Source organism: Octopus bimaculoides, chromosome 3 (genome assembly GCF_046866305.1).
Source record: "Octopus bimaculoides isolate indiv1 chromosome 3, ASM4686630v1, whole genome shotgun sequence".
In the NCBI taxonomy this organism is placed as follows: domain Eukaryota; kingdom Metazoa; phylum Mollusca; class Cephalopoda; order Octopoda; family Octopodidae; genus Octopus; species Octopus bimaculoides.
Genome location: NC_142930.1, coordinates 107410020 through 107436936, shown reverse-complemented (window position 1 = coordinate 107436936; position 26917 = coordinate 107410020). Strand labels below are relative to the sequence as shown.

The 26917-nt window shown below is 32.5% G+C and overlaps 1 protein-coding gene across 14 annotated transcripts in view; it reads right to left on the bottom strand.

The window, feature by feature from the left end:
- Positions 1-26917, bottom strand: part of LOC106882707 (MAP kinase-activating death domain protein) — a 187391-nt gene that overhangs the window by 41643 nt on the left and 118831 nt on the right. For 12 of the 14 annotated variants that reach the window (XR_016241168.1, XM_089349432.1, XM_089349437.1 and 9 more), the window contains 5 exons: positions 26509-26725; positions 23943-24050; positions 22221-22385; positions 20835-20907; positions 17352-17458 (listed from right to left, as the gene is read on the bottom strand). Coding sequence is in view for 11 of the 14 variants with exons in the window: in XM_089349432.1 (XP_089205558.1) it covers positions 17352-17458; positions 20835-20907; positions 22221-22385; positions 23943-24050; positions 26509-26725 (670 nt within the window). In the remaining 3 variants the exon portion in view is untranslated. Of the gene's footprint in view, positions 1-12005; positions 12022-17351; positions 17459-20834; positions 20908-22220; positions 22386-23942; positions 24051-26508; positions 26726-26917 lie in introns of all 14 variants that reach the window. The other 2 variants (XR_016241167.1, XR_016241169.1) reach the window with 1 other exon arrangement.

Below are 26917 nucleotides of genomic sequence, written 5' to 3'. Positions count from 1 at the left end.
TGGAACGAATAGTCAGAAGAAAACTAATCGCCTTCCTTGAAGAAAATGACTTGCTGCCTGACACCCAACATGGTTTCCGACCAGGAAGAAGCTGCCTGACTCAGCTCTTACAACGCTATGACTGGGTGCTGAAACAGCTACTTAACCACTCAAATGTGGAAGTGATATATCTTGACTTTGCAAAGGCCTTTGATAAAGTCGATCATGGAATGATATGTCACAAACTGCGTGATCTCAGCATAGTTGGAGAATTGGGAGAATGGCTTCATGACTTCCTGAAGGATAGAAGTCAGGTGGTAGTAGCCACTCTCTTGCACACTACATCTGATGCTTCTTATGTCCAACATTTCTCTCAAGGCGCTTACACTCTGTCGTGTGTGCACACTGACATAAACACATCCAGCAGATCATGCTAGCTTCATTTCTTTCAAGCCTACACATCTTCAGCACACATGCATCATATATATATGTATACAAAGGGTCCCCCGATCCCTGATCTGGTGAGCAATGGGGAAACTGCAGAGTGATGAGTGGTTAATAAGAGCTGTACAGGGATGCCATTAGTAAGGTAAGGGTTGGCAATTAGTATAGTGAAGTATTCCAGGTAGAAGCAGGGGTTCACCAAGGATCAGCCCTCAGCCCCCTCTTATTCATCATAGTCCTCCAGGCAATAACAGAGGAATTCAAGACAGGTTGCTCCTGGAGCTCTTCTATGCTGATGACCTTGCTCTCATAGCAGAATCACTACCAGAACTAGAGCTGGCCTCCTAGTCTAGAGTCACTAATAACTAGTCTATGCTGGGGGCAGGGAAGTACATTCTTCTCCAGGGAGGGTCTTTGTATTTAAGAGCAACCTTGCAGTTTGATACCCCTGTAGTTATTTCTTGTGGTACCATCCCACCCATGCTAGCATGGAAGATGGACATGAAACTCTGATGATGATGATGATATCTATATATACATGTATATAAAAAGAAGAGCAGCTTCATGCTGCTTGCTTCTTCATCTAAAACAGCACCAAACGGAAAGCCAAAAATACTGTAATATTGGTGCTTCAGTATGTCCCCAGCCTCTAGCTGAAATCAGTAAAGAATAAAAGAATTAATGAAGTTACAGAAAGAAAATCATCTCAGTGCATCATATCAGCTATTGGGAAAAGCTGAGAAAGTTAAAACTATTGTCTCTAGAATGAAGGCAAGAAATTTATGCAGTGATATATGTTTGGAAAATCCCCTTTGTCCATGGGTTGGACGATTTGACTGAGGACTGGCAAGCCAGAAGGCTGCACCAGGTTCCAATCTGATCTGGCAGAGTTTCTACAGCTGGATGCCCTTCCTAATGCCAACCACTCCAAGGGTGTAGTGGGTGCTTTTATGTGCTATAGGCACAAGAGTCAGTCACAAAGTACTGGCAACGGCCACGCTCAAAAGGTGTTTTTTACGTGCCACAAAAAGCGAATCCGATGACTGGCACCCATGCCAACCTCTCCTTGATTGGACACTAAACTCTGCTTGCAAAGGCCTGTTGAGGCAAGTGAAATTGTAATTGAACCATACTCGATAACTGGCACCTCACCAGTGGAGTACTAACAGCACTGTCGAGCGCGTTCATTACCAGAGCAGCTGTTTGGCTTCTGTGCTAGTGGCCCGTAAATAGCACCATTTGAGTGTAATAGCTTTGTCTTCTAGCACTTGTGCTGGTGGCACGTTAAAAAATCGTTCGATCGAGGTTGTTGCCAGTGTCGCTGGACTGGCTCCCGTGCAGGTGGCATGTAAAAAACACCTTTTTGAGCGTGGCCGTTGCCAGTACCGTGTGACTGGCCCTCATACCGGTGGCACATAAAAGCATCCACTACACTCTCGGAGTGGTTGGCGTTAGGAAGGGCATCCAGCTGTAGAAACTCTGCCAGATCAGATTGGAGCCTGGTGCAGCCTTCTGGCTTGCCAGTCCTCAGTCAAATTGTCCAACCCATGCTAGCATGGAAAGCAGACATTAAACAATGTTGATGATGATATATGTTTATATATATATAATATCCGTGAACTGAAACACCGCAAATTAAAGAAGGATTTACAACCAAAATCCCTACCAAACATCTCCACATACAACCCCCTTAACAATGAAGCCTTCAACACCATCCTGCAGTATATTCCTCTCGTAAAAAGGGACCACAGAATGAATTCAATCCTCCAAACACCCACCATCATAAAGAGTAAAGGACAACCCAAATCTATGTACAAGCCCAAGTATACTCGACAACACTGAAGCCATCAGTAAAAAAAATGCGGAAGACCTAACTGTGGTATATGCGTCAACCTAACTGAGGGATTAGAGTTCTCTTTCAATCAGGGTCAACGTTTTACAGTGGAAAACAACTTCACATGTGCTTCGGCAAACCTAATACATGTATTAACTTGCTCAGGGTGTCGAGAGCAATACATAGGCCAAACTAAAAAGTCTACATCAAAGGATGGCTCTATATAGATCCCAGATCAAAATTCAGGAATACAGAAAAATAGCATTCAGCAAACACATCAACATTTGCATCAATAAGAAACAACCCAGCTTCAGAATTTTCCCCCTCTATAAATTCAGGGATGATGCAACCTGTAGTCAGCGCATTAGCAAAGAGTCATATCAATATAAACCCCTTTTGAATGCGTCAACCACATATGACACAACTGCAAGGGCCTTAGAATAATACCCATGCAAATATTAAAAATGATATATCCAGAACAGTCACAACCCATGAATTTATTCAGAATAATTCCAATCACTACTATTACAACCACAACAGGTCACTTGACCGTTTAAGAGGATTCCACCAACATCCTACTGTCATAACATTCCCGTAGTCTTCTTATTCTTTCTCTTCTTTTCCTACTCCTTCCTCTACCTCTTCCTCTTCTTTCTCCTCTTTGCCACCTCCAATCAAAATCAAGAACTCATATCAAATATTTATTTAGGACTGCTACTTCCTACTACCTGCTACCAAGCCTTCACAAGAATAAAAAAAGAGAAAATGTCCCTTGAATTTGAAAACTATAGAAATATTAAAAAAAAATATTTCATTTAATTTTGCCACAATTTAATTGTTTTTCATGCTTTACTCTAAGTTAAAAAAGTCACAAAGACTGAAACCGGTACTAAAACGTTCTTCATGATAAAATTATTTTAGCATTTTCTACTTTGTTTTATTTTCCTTATACATATCAACATGTGTGTTCCTTTCCAACCTTCTACATATATATATATATATATATATATATATATATATATATATAAGAGATTGCTCCAGGCACACATTAGGCAAGAAGTCGAAAACTTTTTGGGCCCATGACACTGCATGGACCCTAAGTAAAGCATGTGTAAAATTTGAATGAAATCAGTAGGGTAGTTCTCAAGTTTTAGTGATGGACACATACAGACAGAGATACATTCTCAGTTTTATATATATAGATATATATGGGGCTAAATGACAGTAACAATCGTCCTAACCAGGACCACCACATTATGTTGGCAAATAATCTCTACCCAAGAGTACTGTTACTCAATGTCTCTCTTTCAGAGATTTATAAATAATAATTTTCTATTTATTAGATCAGTGACTGTGTGTCACTTTGAAAAGTATATATTTCATACAGGAGTTTAGTGGCGTCATCTCTAGCTGAGCAGTTATTCTGTGCTGATGAAGGGAAATAACCCAGAAACCATTGGTACACAGATATCGCATTGGGCTGAGTGGGGACGCTAAACTCCCTTGTTTGAAAATATGATGCAAATAGTGTTGTATAGCCAGCTGGAGATGATGTTTCCTGGGGTTAAATAACAGTAACAATCATCCTAACCAGGACAACTACATTATGTTGGCAAATAATCTTAATCTCTCTCTCTCTCTCTCTCTCTCTCTCTCTCTCTCTCTCTCTCTCTCTCTCTCTCTCTCTATATATATATATATATATATATATATATATATATATATATATATGTATATATATATATATATATATATATATATACATACACAGATATCCATATATCACCCAACAAAAATGTTTTCACATTAAATTCTTATGTAATTGTATTCTAAATACTGTGGAAGGTATTTGTAGAAAATTTTACAAAAGAAATATCCATTTTCTGAAAGTTAGGAGGGAAGAAAATCAACACATATGAATTTTCCAAAACTTCTCTCCCAAGCTCCAGAAAAACATTTTCACAACAAATTCCAATGTTATTAAAATCTACACCATCTGAAACATATTTGTAGAAAATTTCATTTAAAAATATCTATTTTTATGGATGTTTTGAGGAAATAAAGTCAGTGGGGCACAAGTGTGTAAGTATGCTGCCATATATATACTAGGGTGAGTGTTTTTTCAAGATTTTTGATTTTGTGATGAGGGTAGCATGGAAAAGTTGTGAATGGACATCAAAATAACTGGTGTAAAATCATAGAACTCTGTGGGAATATCACCTGTCTCCACAAATGCATAAAAAAATGGAAGAAGTGGTAGAAAAACACCTCTACTCATTTATTAGTTATAAAGTACAGTTTTCATTGCATCTTTTTCAGGTAGCATTTAAATGATTGTGATGAAATTACTCTAAAATACGGCTTTAACATGTTTTTTCCAGTGGTTTCATCTTTTGCTTCCACAAACACCTTAAAATATGCAAAAATATCGTAAATATTCTAATTTATTGAATTCAAAAAATTTTTCATGTAGATGTATATTACAGTACACCCCCCATCCCTCCTTGTGGAGGTAGAAGATGAAGTCACAGATAAAAACATGTTCAGTCATATTTTAAAGTAATTTCATCACAATCATTTAGAAGCTACCTGAAGAAGATGCAATGAAAACTGTATTTTATAGATAATAAATAAGGAGAGGCATTTTCCCCCACCCACTTCTTTTTCATTTTTTGATGCATTAGTGGAAGCAGAAGATATTATCACAGAGTTCTAAGATTTTACACCAGTTACTTTGCTGTCCATTCACAAATTCTCCACACTACCCCCATCATGAAATTGAAAATCGTGAATAAGTGCTCCACCCTAATGTATACTTATGTATGTACACTATAGAATATATGATATAATGATATCAAATCAATGTAAAACATGTTATATTAAAGATAGTGTGCTTGCACTAGTATATAAGGCTTGGAAACCAAATTACTTTACAGTCTGAAGAAGGTTACTAACTGTCAACCTCTTCCTTATTAAATAAAATCAATAACACTGTACAGAAAGACACCGAGTAGTCCTTTAATTTAACGTCTAATTTTATATATTAAAAGAAACACTAATGTACATATTTATTTCTCTGCACATGCATGCACACACACACATAGGGAGAGAGGTGTGAGAACCAGCACTTGAGAATGCAAGAAAGAAATCTATGGCAAAGGATTATAACTATTAATGGAAAGTGAGAAAGTAGTTGTGCTGATGAAAATTGTCTATTTGATGTTTGTATAAGAGAAAGAACTTAACTTCCTTTTACTTTTATAATGTACAGCATTCTTTTTTATTAATTCAATTACACACAAATAGACAAAGAGAATTTTAATTTTAGAATTATATGGATTAATTTTAGAATTATATGGATTAATTTCTCCCATAAATTAATTTTCATTATAAACAAGAATTTGTTAAAAAATAGTTTTGTATTAAGTGATGACTGGGTGCTTTTTTTGTGGCTTTTATTACTTACACACATATATATATATATATATATATATATATATATATATACCGCCTGACTGGCCTTTGTAGGGTTTTCGAGCGAGATCGTTGCCAGTGCCCCTGGACTGGCTCTTGTGCGGGTGGCACATAAAAGACACCATTAAGAGCGTGGCCGTTTTCGTGCGGGTGACACGTAAAAGCACCCACTACACTCTCTGAGTGGTTGGCGTTAGGAAGGGCATCCAGCTGTAGAAACTCTGCCAAATTAGATTGGAGCCTGGTGTTGCCATCTGGTTTCACCAGTCCTCAGTCAAATCGTCCAACCCATGCTAGCATGGAAGGCGGACGTTAAACGATGATGATGATGATGTTGTGATTGGCTCAATTATATATTTTTTTACAATCTACATGGCTCTAGTTGTCATTGAGTGATAAATAGTTATGTCAAATAATTTAGTTTTAGTTTAATGTAACTGAGAAGTAACAAAAGGAATTGAAAACCCAATAGAGGGTAAGTTGAATATTTACAAAGCTGATACAGATCAATAAAAATATCTTGGTCTGGATGAAATATAAGTAAAATATGTGTACAAGGTGGTGTCTTATGGAATAGTGAAAGAAAGTAATGTAACAGCTGTTGTAGAAACTCAAAGATGTTTCAGTTTGTGTAACTGGAGAATAAGTGAACTGAAAAATGTTAAGAGAATATAACAATAAAATGTCATCCTAATTTATATTAATAAAAAAATAACCTGGACTAAGTGAATAAATAATTCATCTGTAGTAAAAAAAAAAAAAAAAAAAAAAAAAAAGAATTTTATTCTATCTTATTACAGAATGCTATCAATATTTGAAAATCTCAGAAATTATCACCTATAAAGGTATATTCAGTTTATTGCATAAGAATGTCAATTACAGAGGCTATGCAATTTAGCAGAGTTGACTATAACAAGATTAAAAACACCAGAAAATAGCAATAAATTTTCTGGTGAAGGAAAGTGCAAAGCATAAGAGGTTGCATATTACTATGTATTAATATGCAATTTGCTTCAATTTCAATTTGTTGAAGGTGTCATGTGATAAAAGAGAATTAAGAAAGTAGAAAGTTAATTTCAAGTTTTGTCTTTGCCAATTCTTTACATATTCAAAATAAATGAGGAAAACTTTCATTTAGTATGGAAAACACTCACATGTTTGATATTACTATAGTAATAAATGATTAACAACAGAATGATTTCAATGAAAAGCATTAATATTGGTATTGATGTAAAATTAAAGAAAATATATATAAAAACATGAAATGAGAGCAGGATAACTATTGTTTTTTTATGTGGAATAAGATTAAGCTATTTTCATATAGGATATCAAAATAGGCTATTTTTATATAAGATGTATTAGTCTATTTCTATAAATAATCAATGTATGTCAGTAATAGAGTAGAAAATAGTTTAGGTGAAAGTAGTAGCGTAGAATTAATTAGAGATTAAATGCTACAATTTTTCTCTAAAGTTATTTGTCATGTTTTATAATCAGTTATTTCAATACAGACACACAAACGAAAATCAAAATTAAAAAGTTGAGAAGTGTAAAAAACAAAAAGATACAGTAATTAAAATAAACTGTTATATAACTATGCATGGGTTGAAAATAGCCACACATTCTGTAATTTCAACATTTTGAGAAAATTCTAAACATGATATACATATTTACAGTTACAATATAGAAGTGCAATGGCTGAATGAGTATTGATTATGAGACTACTAAGTTGTAGGTTAAAATTTAAAGGTTTTGCTTATTAAAATAGAAACTACACTTAATTTACAAATCAAATTGTTAGCAGGTTGCAGCATATTCAACACTATTATCACTTGCTACAACAAAGCATCCCATTTCTTCAAAGCCTCTTCATTAAAATTACACATAGCTTTGTTTATAAGTCTGAAGTAATGGTAATGCACAACTAAAACTGTAAACATTAAAAGTAAAGCAGGTTACTGAGGACAACACACACCATCATGTATAACACACCTAAAACAGTATTCATATCAAGGACAACACAGTTGTACAGGATTTTGTCTATAATGCATTTGAAGGAAGTGATATTACTAGCCAATTTGAAGTCTATTCAGAATAATCTAGACTGCACTATTCCTTTCCTGAAGGTTTTCACCTTCAAATTGACATCAATAAATATTGGTTGTTGAGACATTAAAGGATTTAACTGTTGATCTAAAGATTAAAGTTCAAGTACCGCAACAGGAATCATACCCTTGTTTTAAGTCAATGCATATCAAACCACTTATCTTAGGTTTACTCAAGTCTCAGTAAGTCTATTTCTACAGCAACAAATATACATTTCAGTATATTTCCTTAATGAATTTGTTTACTATCATTTTGATAAATTATAGTACAGGTATACATCCCTGGAGAGTTTCAGTAAGGCAGTAACACCTGTAATAAGCAGAAAAATTTATGAAATTATTTATCATAAACAAATATTGTCTTATTCTCAGTGCATATTTTGTTGAACTTGAGCTTTTTAATGCTGTATGCATTAAACATGTTGACACCTATGCATCTACTAGTTATTTACCTACTTAATAACATAATAGAAAATAAGTACCACTTCAATTTTAGTTCAGAGATTAGTATAAGGATCTAGTTGTAAAAAGCCCTTGTTTCAACTAACAACCATACCTAAATCTATTAAATAAAATAATATCATGTATGACTAAATTATGTGAAGATTTTGAACATGTAAACAAAGGCATAAACAAATTATATTCTTCCCTCTAATACCAATGTGGTCATCAAAGTAAATTCACTCTAATATTAAATGACTTGAACAAGAAAGGAAGAATATTCATAAAACACTATACTGGCCAATATAGATAGCATTTTAAATGTACTTTGTAGGCTGGCATGGGTTGCATAAGTTGTAATGATCTAAGTCAGCCTTTATTTGGCATAACTGCTCTTCCAGACCAATCACTGGATCATGTTTTTGGCTTGGTTTCTATGGCTGGATACCCATTCTAACACGGACCACTTTACAGATTGCACTAAGTGTATTTTATCATGATACCAACACTAGAGAGGCTTTTGTCTTTGACAAGATAAAAGTAAAGGGTTCTTTGATCCCGTGTTTTCTTTATTTGCACCAAAATTAACTTTACAGAGACTACTGGATGCATTTTATAGTATCAGTGAGATTACCTTTAATTGCTCAATGTAATAAAGGGGGTAGAAAAGAAATCAACTGCAGAAAATATCAAAACAATATCAAAATATTTATAATGATTCCTTTTAAATGTTATTCATGGCAACATCTTCAAGGATCTAATCAATTTCCAGTGTTTGTCATCTTTTACATAGCAGTTAAATCAATTTTTAATCAACTCCTTATATAAATGGGAATGAAAGAAGTCCACAGGCCATAACTAAGTTAAGATCTTATTAGATTTTGATATTCATCAATGAAACATTTGGTTCAAAGATAAAGAATAACATTAATATTTGGACTGCTTATTTCTCTTCATATAGTGATATCTCTATCATCATCATTGGTTTAACTTGCTTTCATAGCCTGGCCTGAATTAAGTGATCTGCACACCTTATCTGTTTTACATAAGAATGACAACTTTCTATGGTTTGATCAAATTGCATCAATTAAAAACTTCTTTTATTGGCAATAAATTCTTATCCGAGGAAATTTCTAATTAAGTATGCATCACATATTTCCTTCAAAAATTCATATTAATATGGACTCTCTTGAAAGAAGGCAATAAAATTGTTGGTTTTTGTTGCCATCTGAATTCATTTATACTTTTGTACAAAAGATAAGACCGTCAAATAATTACATTTTTCATAGATCTGTTGTGCTAGAAATATTACATTTATTGAGTCAAATTTCATCACACAGCAAACCATTTTATTCACATCAGCCCTATTATGCATTAACAGTAATAAAATAGAAAATATTAGTTTGGCGCAAGAAGTCAATTCTATAGTTTTTGATAGGGTCTTCCGAAATGTATTAAACTAATTTTTGTTGATACTGACTACCATTGATTTCTTGAATTCTACTGCTTCATTCTGATTACTATCCATTAGCTTTTTGCAATACTTTCTACCACCTTTGTTATCTACTGTAATAGAAAGTTTACATCCACAAACTATGCTGCTGACAGACTAGCAGGTAGTGAAGAGCAAATAATATATACAGCTACATTCTTGAATGAAGAACATAACAGGTGAGAATCTAGGTCTTGTCTGTTAAAAACAACCAGACTAACTACTATTCAGTTAGCTATTCCTTTGCAAGCTTTTATAATGACAACTGATAATCGACATTCAAAAGCTGTTAATTTTTTGTTCATTGCTTATCACATTTCAATATGATCTTAACAAATCATCTAGATTGATATTTGTTATTTCTTCTTGCTAAGAGTTAACAAATCTTTGGGAAACGCTACACTACCTTCTAAAACAACTTAATAAAATCAAAATATCATTGCACGCACACAACAATGCATTACTCTGTATCACAACAACTTGTACACCAACTACACTGTGCACTAGCAACACTAAACTGTATGACAACTGCACTACACAGTAGAAACACTGAAGTGTATTACAACTGCACTGTTTACCAAAAATACTTTACTGCACACCACCACCACCACCACACTATGCCAATAACACTACATTGTACATGATTGATGTACACCAACACTACAGTGTATAGCAACTTATCAAAAAATACTTAGAACAAAGTATACTCTAGATTATAAATGTTGTGACCAATTCTAACAAAACTAGAAACTTGACATTTTTATAAGATGGTAAAAGTGGCATACAACATAAAAATGGCCTCTATTTTTCATGAAAGTTAAAATATATCTAACCTTTCACTTAATTTCAGCTCATTGTGGTATAGTACAGCCATATGCAAGAATCTTTGGCAATAAAATTTAAATGCTCTGTCTACCTTATATTGTAAATAGTTGTAAATATGGCATTTGAAATGTTGCCAAGAATAGAAATTAGAAGTCATTGACTATATAAGATTCTAGACATTAAATGGAGTAAGTTTGTTACTTTGAAAGTTTAGGATTACTTAAAGCATCTGTTGGTGTTCAACAGAATTAAACTATAACAAATGAATTGTCTTAGATCTACCTTCAGGTTTTAGCATTTCAGACTTAACTAATTTAGTGATGTGGTGAACAAGGCTCAATCCAAATGAAATTATACGAGACCTTCCAAGCAAAGTTTAGTAGAGATTGAAAAAATGTGGTAACATTAGCTGCAAATTGATCTAAGTAGCTTGTCTAGACTACTATATATGTGGGACATTATAAAACTACTAAGGCATGATTGACTTCTTAAAATACATGAAACATATATTTTAAAATATAGTCTCTGTTAAGTTGGTTTCTGTCTTTTCAGCCATTACTGAGATGTTTTTGAGATCATATGAAATCAATAGCTTTATTTTAAGTTAAATGAAACCATTAAATCCTGTAATACATTTTCTTCATAATTTCATATAAATACAGTAACAATCGTTTGAAGAACACTTACTTTATAAAACTATTCCTTTTTTGAATAATTTTCCTGTTGTTAATAAAAGATCATAACAGATGCAAAAATTGTAAAATTAATGGAGATTAAGTTATGTCTCTATCCTCAGAAAAATTCTTCATACAAAAAATAAATCCCTACCCTGACCTTTTTCTTTATTCTTTTTTTTATGAATCATCTAACTTATCTATTCCTATAGTAACAATATCCTATTTCAGTTTATGTATTTTATAACAGAAACGTTCTACATCTTAGACAAAAAACAATTCTTTTTTTAGCTATTTAATTTTGTACCTTAACATTCAGATGCTTCTTTGACCACATTTTGGTAATCTTTACAAAATTATGTGATTTGTTATAGAAAATGCATTATTGTAAATATAATACCTTTTAGAAGTTAAATAAAATATATACTTTCAGAGAGAACTGTATAATTCTTAAAACAGGAATATAACTTAATGAGTAAAATATGGAAGTGAAGGAAATGAAATCAGTGCTGTGCAAGATTGCAGTATTTCTATTGATAGTAACCTATTAATGAAGGAATTTATTAGTGGTTACTATTTACATCAAGAACACCGCATGAATGCATATAACAGTTACCAACTTTAAATCATTAAATGGTATTTGCTAAGTGAATGACAGGGAGGTCAGCACTTGCATCCATAGACAATGACAGAAGCATACAAAGGATGAGGAAAAAAAAACAACAAAGAATACTCACTCTTAATATGTTGGTTCTAGAAAAATAAATAATTGAGCTACTTTAACAGATTTAAAGAAATGTAATTATATGCAATATCTAACTACATATCACCATTGTGAAGTAGAGGGAAACTTGATTCAGCACCTTAATGTAGAAGTAACTTCTGTTTAGAATTTTTATATAAATAGGATTTATTTCCTTATGAAAAATAATATAATTGAAAGTTATATATAAAAGTTATGCTCTTGCCAATGAAATAATTTTTGAAATATATTTAACTTCAAATTAAGTTTTACTTATCTAACGTATATAATAATGGAGAATATTATATGATTTATATAGATATTGGGTAATAATCTCCATTAATAATAAACTAAATTGAATGATTAAATATATGAGTAATCATCGTACGTTAGTACATATAAAACAGTTATTTAGTGAAGATTTGCAATTTGGTACTTTTAAAGTTTATATGAGAATTAATTAGGTGTATAATTTAGTATTTGGGAAGAACCAAATACCTTTTGGACAATCTGAAATTTGCAGGAAGAATTGAAAATATCTTGAAGACAGAAAGGGTAAAATCAATCATAATACTAAAATGTTAATATTTAACAGTTAAACTGACCAACAGAAACCTGGATATTTAATTTGATAAAGAAATTCAGTATCATGTGGGCAGTACAATACAAAAGCATCTTTGAGACATTAATGATAACTCTACACTTTCAAACACTCAAGATTAAGACATAGTAAACAATAAATTTGATCCATATTCAGAAAATAAAGTCATACACAATATAGTCGGGTCATGATGAATGTTGACCCTGTAGTGTTAGAGAGTACATGCATACCAGGCCAGAAAATAACAATGATTTCAGTTAGTTTATACCAATTAACTTCCCTACAATAGTCATCTGGGATTTTCTTTTAGATATACAAATTTAAAGAGTAACATTGTATTAGAAGGTAAATATTTTGTTTGAATGGAGAAGGGTCATTGCTCATCAACTTTAGAGGGTCTTTAATGTGAATTTCTGTTGCTGGCTATCTGTAGGGAAAGATTTCCATAAAACTGTAGTTCTGGTAAGGAATGATTATAAATTGTTCACTGCAGAGTTTGAAGAGAGCATAAGTTCAGATACGAAAGTGAAGAAATATGGGTGCATCAGATGGGCTTGAATATAATTGATGTGTACCTTGTGAGTTCACAAAAGCAGAAGCTGTTGTTGTAACAGAAGAATTAAGATGGAGAGTTCATATAGAATTGGTAGAAAGCAGAGAGACTGAGTCTATTGATTAAGTGATGTGATCATATAACACCCAAAAGTACACTAACTGTTCACATGAAAATATAACTTCAATCCAACAATGTAAAGACAGGTAAGTAAAATACCTTCAGTTAACTATGAACTGTTATAGGAACAGGATAATTCATATTTGCAATATAAGAAAATAAAGATATGAAATAGATGGTAAAAGATAGCTAATACTAAAGGTTAATAGTAATTAGATCAAAAGGCAGGCAAGATTGTATGTTATTAAAACCTTATGTAAATTTTATATAAAAGCTAACTGCATATAAGAGGAGCTTAATTAGAAGTAGTAAAGGTAGAGAAGTTATGTCATTTTATATTTATTGTCTTAATATTTATTTTCCCTTGTTAGAATAAGTGGGCCATGCCTGTGTATACATTAAGTCAATTGCAGTTATTGCTTCTGCATATATTGGTTGATGCTTTTCATGCTCAGTATTCTTCGAGCTCACTGGTTCATTACTTTTCATGCAAGATAATGTTCACACCTAATGAATCAAACCTGATTTATTCTTTTTCAGCCTCTGAAGATCTTTCACCTTCAATACTCTTACATCATCATACTCTTTCCAGGGTTTGAAACAAACTTTCTTTTGTTTAGAGGTAAATAAAATCTCTTTATTTCCAAAAGCTCATTGAACTTTTTCTTAAAGAGGAGCAACAATTTTGATCATTGTGGCCAGATCTCACGAAGGCAGTTTGCATAGACAACATGGCATAGGACTGACAAAGTCAATAATATACCATACTACACTCCTTCTAACCTTTGACAACGTGAAGAAATGAATGCAAAAACAAAGTTACATTATGATGAATTAATCAGTTTTCTAATCATCTCATAAAATTACTCTATATAAAACCAATGAATGGTTAATCATATTAGCTTAGAGAAAAACGCAAAAGACAAAGTGGTTACATTCATACTCATCAAATGAGAATTAGCAATGTAAATTCAATGAAAAATAGATTACAGACTTAGTTTAGGAGGACTTAACTTCTATTGCATCTAATCTATTAATAGTGATATACAAGGTACATACTAGAAAACCTTTTTAGAAAAAAGTGACAAATTATTAGTTTATCCTACAGGACAAAGGGACAGCTGATCGAGTTGGATATCATTAATATCAAAGATGGAGTTGCTTCTAATATAGAGTTGAATTAGATGACATACTTCAGATGCTGGTGTTGCAGTTCTTTAGTTTTCAACTTCTTAATATTGATTCCATTTGGGTTTCAATAAAATAGCCAGATTTATACTGGCATATTGCTCACATATCTGGGATGACGCTGTTATCACACATGTGAACATCTTAGCCCACATCCAAGAAAAAGTCATTCAGATGCTTCTTTCTTTCTTTGCTACCTGGTTTATGGTTATCTCAACAACTGCTTCTGAGAGCTATCAAGCTGCATACCCCTTCCAGTTGCACATGATTCACTTGTCTCATTTCTTCTCATTATCATCCCTGAGTTTCAACATTTAGATCCTACACTAAATCATTTTTACAATCATTCCATCTAAAACTGCAGCCCTTTGGAATTCTCTCCCTTGTTGAATTTTTCTCTAGAGACATTCACTACATAACCAGAAACTCAAAATAAACAGCAACACTATTGATCTCATCACCCTAGTGCTGTATCCAAAGGGCATAATCACTGCTCCTTCTTTGACTGATTAATAAAACAATACATAAAATTGTGTGTGTTCCTTAAAAAATTTATTAAATTTGCAAAAATAAAAGTTTTAAATGAAGTATATGTTGTTATTAAATTTAGACTTGGAAACTATTTTAAGGAAAGATGATGCCAGGGCTCAAGCAAGTAAATTTGAGAAAGAATAGATACATTCTACGTTCCTTTTAATGTCACAGGCAATCTAAAATTAAAAGTGTGGCAAATAAATGAAGATTGCTAGACTAATAAACCAGCTTGTAACAAAAAAGGTTAGACTAAAGAAATTTAGTTTTTGTTGTTTCTTACTTTCTCCATATACTCAGTATTAAAAGAATTGGTTGATCATTTGTAGAAAATATTTTCTAGTGGGAAAGTGAGAAAACAGAAGAGCTGTTTTAAGATCCATTTTGTGTCTTCATTATTGAAATATATAATTCTTATATACCTTGCTTAGAATGAAATATTTTACATGCTCACAAGCTGAATGTATTCATAATAAATATTACTAGTTATCAACAATAAAGAAATATTTAAAGATAGAAACCAGTACATATGATTATTAGAACTCTGATATTTGAAAACAGAACACAAGGATAAATGCCTGTGATACCAAAGTAAAGATTGAATAAAATTTATGGCAACAAGTAAGTTTAACAATAAACTATTGATTTATTAAGTGCAAATTATAAAAAGACAAATGATTTTTACAAGTAGGGGAAAGTGTTTTAAACATATTTCAATGAAATATAAAAATATTTGTATATAGATATGACCAGTGTAACAAGAAACAGGGACTCTCCTAAAAACAGACACTATCTTACAAACAGGATATTGTTGATAACCTATTAGAGAAGAATTAATAAAAAATGATTCTTAAAGTAAACCAAGTATCGCTAACAACAAATTTTACTAGTAATTGAAAATAAAATATAATTATGAAATACTATTACCATTAAAATATAGATGAAAATAAATCCTTCAAGGAATGTATTGCTTTGAATGCAATTTTATTGTATACTAAGTTGTAAAGAGATGTTTCTCAACAAATAACAAAGCAAAGTTCCTATATTTAAGCAAGCAAAGCAGAAAAGGGACAAACCTTTATAGATTTTCATCTCTACTCATAATAATATCAGAATTTAATCTAAATATCTGAAGAAAGGAAACAGAGTAACTCTGTTTCATGGGTCCTCCAAATATTGATGGCTGAGATAGTTGATATGATTTCTGATAAATTTATATTAGTGTCAGTTAATATTTAAAAGAAATCTATGAAAGGAGTTATTGCAAAGGGTGGTTCCAGAGAAAGGAGTGGATAAAAGTCAGAACGATAGAAGATAGGCTGATAAGATTTCTTTAAGTGGGGATAATACATAACAAACACATTCAAAGGAAATATCAATGGCAGTATTTCTAGAAGGGTGATAGCAATGAGGAGCCACATTTGTCCAGGAAAGGAAATGAAGGCATTTTTTGATTGGGTATTAAACTGAAATCAATTTCTCGTTAATATACTTATTTATAAATCTGTTTTATTTATAAGATACTTCCAAAACAATGAAAAAATTTACAAGTTCACATAACATGCTTATTTTCACTTGAGTTTTACTGTATATTCATTTTCTCTCAACCTCAATTTATATTACTTTTTCCAAATGTTAGCATGTGGATAAATATTTAAAAATTTGCAAGAGAATAAGGCTTTCCTAATAGCTGTAGATTCACTATAAAATAGGACTGCAAGCTTTATTTAAATATCTTGTGAAGAAAAAAAAAGAAAAAAGAAAAACGAAAACTAAAACAAGATTTCAATTAATTGTCAAATGACTGACTATATTGAATTTCAATGTTTTTTCAGTCAACATTTATCATGTCAATATATTAGTTATGTACTTAACACATAAGGCCTTTAATTTAACATCTTTATCAATGAAGAAAAGAATATTCAACTATAGCACATATGATATCAGATTTGATGCCACTGGCAGAAATTTAGACCTACATTGATTTCCATATAGAATAATCAGGATTTGCATGGTAGCACTACAGTACTTATACTTAAAATACCATTACTAATTTTGTTAATGCAAAAATCCCTACAATATGATCATCTAATTCAATTATTTTAAAAATAACTTCAAAATTTGATAAGAAATAATGTTGCTTTTTTTATGCTTAACTCATATTATTAAATATAAGAAGAAAAGTAAAGCAGGTAATAAAATTAATTTAACTGTTTTCAGAACATCTATCTATCTCATGCTAACATGGAAAAAAATGGATGTGAAATATATTTTGAAAAAAAACAACTGAATATTGTTAAAAAGATATAGAAAATGTGTCTCATGTTATAAATACAAATCCCCCTTACCTTGCTGTTAGCTAGAAGAAACCCAATACCATCCATGCACACCTGGAGTAGCCCTCCTTGTCCAGACCTGAGATCTTGTACAGGAAATTCACCGCCAATGTCAGGCCCTGAAATTTAATGAAATGATTTTCTAGTTTTAGGATATTAGTCTTTTTTTTTTATTGTTATGTTCAGACTGTACAAAAAAAAAAAAAAAAAAAAAAATCTGTTGAATTCCATTTAACTGCAATTTTCATATGACTTTGTTTTAAACCACAGGAGCTTTGTCAGTGTAAATTTTGTGAACCAATTTTATAAGAATTTGTAGCAGCTATATTTCAGTAGCTGGAAGATAAGGTAATGAGTTCTTGAAGAATCTTTGGTCAAAAATGAAAATTAGTTGAATTGATTCTCATATCAAGCTGCTGAAGCTCCTATGGGATATCAACAGGGTCTATTTTCACAGTTAAAATCAAACAGCACAGCCCATGCCAGAATGGAGAATGGACATTAGAAGATAACGATGATAACAGTATATAAATCAATCAATCATTATCATCATCATCATTTAACCTCCGTTTTCCAGGCTGGCATGGGTTGGACGGTTTGACTGAAAACTAGTAAGCTTCACTGGGATTCCAATCTGATTTGGCATGATTTCTACAGCTGGATACCCTTCCTAATGCTAATGTACATATTTATTCATAAGCATATAAACATAGTGTTGGGAGAAAATATATATATATATATATATATAATATCTGTCTCATAACAGCCAATTTATTTTACCAAATAAACATTTAAAACTGTTATGTTATGGAGTATATTTGGCGCATTTATATTGATATCAGCACTAGCGAGGTGACCACGTAAATTGTAAGACTAAGATACATCCACCTTATTCACCACCTTACTATCACCATGCTGGCTTAACAAAAACCAAGTTGTGCTCCACATAACATTTTTACATGTACATTGCACTTACAGTTTATATTGGCTTTGCAAAAAAGTAATTTTGTTTTTTGCAAATAGATAGAGTTACAATATTTTTTAATGACTTTTGTCAATGTTATGACTTTTTCCCTTTTAACATTTTAGAAGCAAATTGTGCGTATTTTTGTTTACAGTTGTTAGTTCAGTGTCAATTTTAACATGGAGTGCAAAAACGAACATTTTCACCATATTTTGCTTTTTTATTTCCATAAAGGCAAGAAAGCAGCTGAGTTTATGGTGTTAATTGCTTAACAGAATGCACATGTCAGAAATGGTTTAAAAAATTTCGTTCTAGAGATTTTTCACTCAAAGATGATCAACGTTTTGGTTGACTTACTGAAATTGATGATAACTGAATAAAAGCCATAATGGAATCTGATTGTCATATAAATAACTGTGCCAGAGATTGCAGAGAGGTTAACTGTATCACACACAACAACTGAAAATCACTTAATGAAATTGACCTTTTTTTTTTTAAACGAATCATTATTGGTGATGAAAAATGGATTGTCTATAATAAGATCAATCGAAAACGATTATGATCCAAGCATAATGAACCAGCACAAACCACATTTAAAGCTGAATTGCATCAAAAAAAGGTCATGCTGTCAATTTGGTGGGATTACAAAGGTATGTATTTTGAGCTGCTTCCAAGGAACCAAACAATCAATTCAGATGTTTACTATCAACAACTAATGAAACTGGAAGAAGCAATCAAAGAAAACTGGCCAGAATTGGCAAATCGTAAAGAAACAGTGTTCTAACATGACAATGCTAGACCACACACATCTTTGCTAACTTGTCAAAAATTATTGGAGCTTGGTTGCAAAGTGATGTTACATCAACCATATAAGCCTGACCCTGCATCATCAGATTACCATTTATTTCAAAGTTTGCAAAATTCTTTCAATGGTGAAACTTTCAATAATGATGACTTGAAATTGCACTGGCTTCAGTTTTTGGCTGATTAGAACCAGAAGTTCTATGAGCACAGAATCATGAAGATGTCAGAAAACAGAAAAAGGTCATCAAACAAAATGGAAAATATCTAATTGATTAAAGTTCATTCTTTGTATGAAAACAAATGACTTTTATTTTACACTAAAAATACTAAAATTACTTTCTTGCCAACCCAATATTATATTGTGCACAACTCAACTTCTGTTTATAACTGAGAGAATACTCCTATATGGATTTTGTTTAATTACATAACTCTTCGACAATGACATGTACTTACATATATGTGTGTGATCTTGGATTTATGTACATGTGGGTACACACATGGATACAAAGGTTTCAATGGACTACTATAGTACAGGCCTCGTACATATATCACGCATGCAAGTAACTGTACATACAATCCAATACAATTGTAACAAACAAAGATATTCTACTCACTTTACCAATACATTTGTGTATACTTTGCCAATACATGTGTCTATTTGTAATGCCTATTGGATAACTTGTACCACTTATGACAGACATTTGATATTAGCAGCAGCCAACAGGACATCATCATTATTTTATGATCGTTTTCCTATACTAGCCATGGCTTGGATGGTCTGACAGGATCTAATGAGCCACAGGATAGTGTTAAGCTCTAGTGTCAGTTTTGGCATGGTTGCTATAGTTGGATGCCCTTCTTACCACCAACCACTTTACAGTGATTACTGAGTGATGTTTTTGTGCCAATCGCACTAGTGAGATTGCCAAGTAACTTGTAAGACAAAAAATGAATAGGAAAAAGCCACCTTGATTGATTGGAGGTGTGTATTTGAGGGGAGGGGAGGTGGCTTTAAGCCAGGTGTTAAGAGATTAAAATATGATAATGGGACAAGTGCAAGTGTTTTACTATAGAGGAGATATATAGTTACCCTGCACTATATAAAGGTGGGCTGCAGCAGTTGGAAAGAAGATGAAGATAGTGGCGATGAGATACCAGAGCAAACTTTCAAGCTACAAGAAGGTGAGAGAATATGAATAGTAGATTGAGGGGTTGGGGAGAAGGTGGATGATTTCATAAGGGTGTCAGAGGAGAGTAACAGAGGGTTAGAGATGGGAGAAAGAAGTGAATATATTGAGTGTCTTCAAGCAATCTTTAGGCGCCGAGTACATGGCTTGGTGGTCACATGTTATTCAACTGACAAATAGAACCCTGACAGATGCTACAATTCCAGATCAGTAGACCTGGCAACAATAGTGGCTAAGAGGTAGTTCAACGCTCCTCAAAACTCTGGAACTCCCAAACTAGAGTCCCACTACCAGATGCAAGGGCTTATAACGGTTATATCACAACTAAAATATTTTATTTTTTGCCAACATTCTGAGGAGTTTAGCTGTTGTCTCATTTGAAACCTGTGCATAAAAGAGCATAAAAATACCAATAGTGTTTGCTACATTTCTCATTAAACACATACACACTTTTTTGTAGCATTATTTTTGAAAATTAGAAAAAAAGATGAGTAAGTAGAATTTATGAAACTGAACATTTTTAACGTGAGTTGAACCTACCTGGAACTTTACCATTATTTCGAGCGGCAGCCTTGTCCATAGTTTCTTTTACACAAAAATACAGTTCCCGGCACTGATATTAGAAAACAACTATATAAGTAATTTTTAAATCACAGCTGAATATTGTGGAATATATTTACATTATATTTACATTATATTTATAGGGTAATATAACAATTATACCAAATATTTTGCACAACCAGTGTAGATGCTGAAATGTCTTAATTAATTTGACATATCTGAAAATGTGTCTCATTACTGCTAGATGTTTGAAACAAAAAACATGTAGCAATAAAATGTGATAGAAATAGAGATCAAGATATATTAAAGTAGTTTTTTCATGAGTTTCAATGTATAATATCTGTATCTCAGCAGAAACATAAAAAAAATCTCAGTAGGTTTTTGAATTTATTGTTATTTTTCTCATAATTTCTTTATCGTAGAAGTAAGAAGCCGTAATATTCATAACTCTCCAAAAGCATTTTTTGGTTTAAGTGAACTGCATCTCTTGAAAATTGAAACCAGTCAATGTCAATTCTTAAGGAGTTTAACTTTTGTTCTACAACCATATCTATGATATAAATATTGTGATTTCTTCTTATATCTTTTCACTACCATATTGGGGATTCTTTACATAGACATGAAGTCACTACTTTGTAGTATAGTTGATGCAGCCAACTCCAAGATATCACTGATCCTTATTTTATTGACTTAAGAAAGACAAAGTCAACCTTGCAAAATTTAAACTTAGATGAAACTATGAATACTCTGGTGCTCTTATGTATCTATCAATCCACTGCATTGATAATGGTTTCTAAGGGGCCGTTGCCAGTACCGCCTGACTGGCTCCTGTAGGATTTTCGAGCGAGATCGTTGCCAGTGCCCCTGGACTGGCTTGTGCGGGTGGCACATAAAAGACACCATTTCGAGCGTGGCCGTTTTCGTGCGGGTGACACGTAAAAGCACCCACTACACTCTCTGAGTGGTTGGCGTTAGGAAGGGCATCCAGCTGTAGAAACTCTGCCAAATCAGACTGGAGCCTGGTGTTGCCATCCGGTTTCACCAGTCCTCAGTCAAATCGTCCAACCCATGCTAGCATGGAAAGCGGACGTTAAACGATGATGATGATGATGATGAAGGGGCCAGGAAGTTTGAAGAAGTGATGAAGAAGATCTGCCCACTATTTGACTGGTAAATAAGTGTTATAATTCTTTCTGCTCTAATGCCTAAGGAAAATAATACAGTATGTCATCTCTTTTATTAATTGGATGAGTTGAATTATAGTTAGAGTTTTTTTTTCCATCAAGTGCTTTTAATCAATCCTTATATTTGTTACATTTGTGGTACATATAAAAATAAAGAAAACTATTTACTGTTAAGTTTTACCTTTTTAGTATAGAACTGATTAAGATGTACGCGTTCACCATATTTTCGCCAGAGACATAAAACTTTGGTTTTTGGGCAATAAGTCATGTTGACCAGCTTCTCATACCACCATCGATCACAAATTGCTCCTGTAACACTGCGTAGGATAATGCAGTCATCGCATACCTATAATAGAACATGAGACATTTAACTGAATTAAATAGTTTACAGAGCTAACATTTCAAACAACAAATCAAAGTAAATTTATGGCAGACTGGATTAAAAAGCTTAATAACACCTGTTAATCACTCCTCCCTCAATCACCTCTGCATATCCCTGCCTTCTTCCTATCATAATCTTATTTCTTCCACTCCTATCAGTCCTGTTGTCACTGTTCTTTCTCTCCAGTCATTTTTTCCAGTTACTTGTACAGAGTATGTCTTAATTTATTGAATACTCTCTATACCTACTTTTATTCTCCTATCCTTACTTATACCTATTTCTGTCATTATTGTTCTCCTTTCCAAATTCACATTAACTGTGAACAAAATCCCTCTACCACCTATGGTTCACACTGTTAAGTAGCTGGCTTCTATTTGGTGTTTCAATGAGACTCCACATAATGATTACAGCACAACATACTTGTATTTGCTAGTGAAAGATGTAAATATTACATAATTTATGATATTAAAAAAATACAAACTAAATTTCCAGTTTTATTCTGTTTTGAACCTACATTGTGTAAATTATTCAAATGTAAAAAATAGCAAAAGCAAATCAGAGGACAATTTATGTTTAATACTTGATTGGAATTTGATTATACATAGATTTACATGGCGTTCTAAAGCTTTGGTTGACTGTTATGCTAAGTCATTTGAGATAGCAATTCTTCAATAAATAGGTACATAAAAATATGTTCACACACATACACATTTTCAATACTATTTTTGTAGCAAATAAAAATCCAATATATCTAATTTTGTATGTAGAGTATGAACAGATTTTAAAAGTCTTACAATGACAATATCTATAATACAGGTCGTCCATCAACTTACAACCTATCTGGCTTATGACCAATCGAAGCGCTAGCTCCCAGCAACAATAATAAATAGTCCAGTTGAAATCTAATGGGTTTAATTTCTCAGAAATTAACCCGTCTATGGATGATGTCAGCTAACAAACACTTCCCCTAGGTTCGGTTATTGATCGCCACTGTGTTGGATGACTATCCTGTTGTGGAGACATCGAGGCAACCTTGAATTCGTTTATAAGATGACTGCTTGAGACTCTGAAATTTTTGACTAATGCCAGTATAATAGTATAATGCAGAATGCTGTGTGTGAGTTTTACTTGAAAATGTACCTTAAGAATATAAAAATACAAAACAAAGCTATGTAGGCCTATAAGCGGCCAACTTACAACCAGTCAGTCGGAACCAATTGTGGTTGTAAGTCAACGACGACCTGTACTACTTAAAACCTTACCCAACTTAAAACAGAGAAAGAAGTAGCTCACATAAGGAATTTTAAAAGTTATAAAATACTCTGAAGATTTATGAGAAATCTTTTGTATTTTGTGCTATTCAAATTTCAAGATGACATTTTTCTTGTAGTTATTAAATTTATTGTGTTCATTAAAATTTGCTGGAAAAATTGAATGGAAGATAATTGACATTATTATATCACTGTATTTCATTGAAACAAAGCCAGATCATTATGTGTTTCTATATCATATATGGCTTACCTCCATAAACAACATATCCCCTGTATTGTCACTGCCCCAATGTACAGTGAATGACTGTTTCTGCATGAGTCTGCTGCCCATGGGTTTCAGATCAATATCATTGCCATTCTGGAATTAAAATAGAAAAGGTAATTTTATAACGGTAAAATGTTTAAATTATATTTGAAATTTACAATAAAATTATGAAGTCATGAATAACTGATACCACATTAAGTGAAAAATTCAAATCCTCTACTTTCTGAATAGCTCTTAATCTATACATATCTGGATGACATAACAGCTATTGTTTCAAATTTGAATACTCACAAGTATTAGTTCCCATCATAACCAAGATTATCACCTCTCTTTCTAAAATGCATGTTAGTACATTTAAACTTATTCTGATTTTAGAAACCAAGCAAGCTTTTTATTCTTAATCTTACACTCTTAATCTCTTCTTTCTCCCTTTTGACAACTTATTAATGGTATCTGATGAACTGTTCGAATCTGAAAATAACACTTCAAGGAGATATCCTTTTCCCTCCCTTATTTATAAATGGTATTTTTCAGTAACAGTGTAAGATTTTGAGAAGCACCTTTCAGATAAAAGATTTTGATCTTGGTTGCAGGAAGCTCTTTAAATGTGTCTATAATGAAGACATCCCAGTTAAGCTGCCCATCTTAGCTAGGATGTCCTCATGTGGACTCTGTTCACCTCTCATCTCTTAGAAAATTTCCTGTTAGACTATTCCATTACAACTTCTGTTAATGGGTTTATCTTTGGCCTACATTCTATCGACTCTGATGTACCTCAATATTCAGGGTGTCACTTTTTCTGACATATATTGACCAATTTGCTGTTACTTTTAATGGCATTCTCCATTGCATATGACTACACTCTATATGCACAGAAATAAATCATGTCTAATCTGCATGACATTTATAAACAAATTCAAAAGCATACTTCAATGGGGACATGGCAACCTAGTCTTGTTCATGAGCATAAAAACACAAATCCTACAAAAACCAAGTAAACAGTTAGTTTTGTGCACTATCCTACACAAACATGTAGAAAAAACACAAGAAAAGTCCTCAAATAGGAACAGATGCTTAGCTTCATAATCCATGGTGATCTTTATTTAAAATTAAGACTATATCACAAACAAGGCTTCTGCAAAACTAAAATCACTTATTACTGATCAGTTGCTGACCCTCTATAAGGTTTAAGACCTACATTAGAGTACCGCTTACATATTTGGGATAGTGCTCTTGCTACACATATACAAACATCCTACATCACATTCAAAATACGAGGATTCAGCCACTTGGTAAAGATTCACTCACCAAAAACCTACAAACACTGTTTCACAGACACAACATTTCTTTTCTTAACCTTTCTTCTGCTTTTTCATTGGTTTTAGTCTTTTAAAAGAGCTGGATGCATATCACCTATACACTGCCTCACCAAATCCACCTGCCTCGCTTCTCTTTATAATAGTTATCTCAAGTTCTCAAGATCAAGTGCCATGTCTCACTCCTCAGATTCTGTACCAAACATTGCCCAATGGTTCCTCTCAATCCTTTGCAATTTCTGTATTTTTCTAACAGGTACTGATAATATTCAAACTGAACATTAGTCACTTTGATTTCACTAGAGTGGGAGAGTTTAAAAGAGTAAAGTTCTTTCTTCTCTGACTAAAAAAAAGAAAAATGGGATAACTAACTAGAGCTGTGAATATATGCAACTGTATTCTCCACTCCGACCAATGTAGGAATTCTTTCAAACTACAGCACCATAATTCTTCTCTTTGACATTATCATTACATAATTAAATTCCTTCAATCTTACCTATTTAAAACACCAGAAAACTAGATTATTTGAGATCTACTGATCTATGCAATACAAATTTACTTTTAATCTAAGAACTATGTTGAAATTATGGTTTCTTAATACATGAGCATAGCCTTTAAAAGAAGTGTAATATCCAAACCTCTTGGTCAACTCCTTTAAAAGAGTTTGGGAAAAGAACTAATCACTTGTTCTGAGCCTTTCTATTAGATCTACTCAAGCAGAGCTGAGCTAGTCTGTTCTTCAACAAAAACAATAGTTCTTAACATTTCGACATGTTTTGAATAGCATTATTTCAAATCTTAATCTTAACTCTTGCTCTAAATAGTTTTTGACCTTTCCTCTATCTTAAATATCCATTACTACACTGTACTGATCTCATATATGATTTGATAACTTCTTTTGATTTCTGGTACCCAAAATCATACTCATCAATCAATAAAACCCACTTTACTGAAAATATTCAATATCTGGACCATTGTTGATTTGTATTCTTTCTCTACTTCATTACAGTTAAGAAAATCAATCTTTCTGCTTTTCACTACCTACACTAGTTCTTCAAACCAAGTGGTGAAACAAAGTTAGTTTTGAAGAAGACATTAAATAACCAACAATAAATACTTTTAAAATGAATGTTACTTTATGCAAAGTTATTACTGTGAGAATATTCAGTTGACATCTTTTATTAGGGTTTATTATAGGTTAAAATGTGGAGAATTCCCAAATTTTGAAAACTTACCAATTTATTAATTTCATCTAAAAGGTTATTGACATCTTGACTGTATTGGAGGCCAATGTGAGATTTACCAAGCAATCGTCTAATTTTTTTCTTGATTTCTGCTTTCTTTACATCCATCATTACCATAAACCCAATATGATTATACAACATATCAGACAATAATTTATCTTCATCATGTTCTAAACGTTTTTTTTCTGAATCTCCAAGTGAATTGTACCTGAAGGAAAAAATGGTAACTTTAATATATGCAGTAAGAAAAAAAAAAAAAAAAAAACTATATAAAAAAACCCCTATATAAAAGAATATGAATATAAAGGTATACTAAAATATAAAATAGCATAATAGAACTATCTTAATTTTGCCTCATTCACCTGATTAACTATACAGGTGACTAGGCTATAGCTGACAC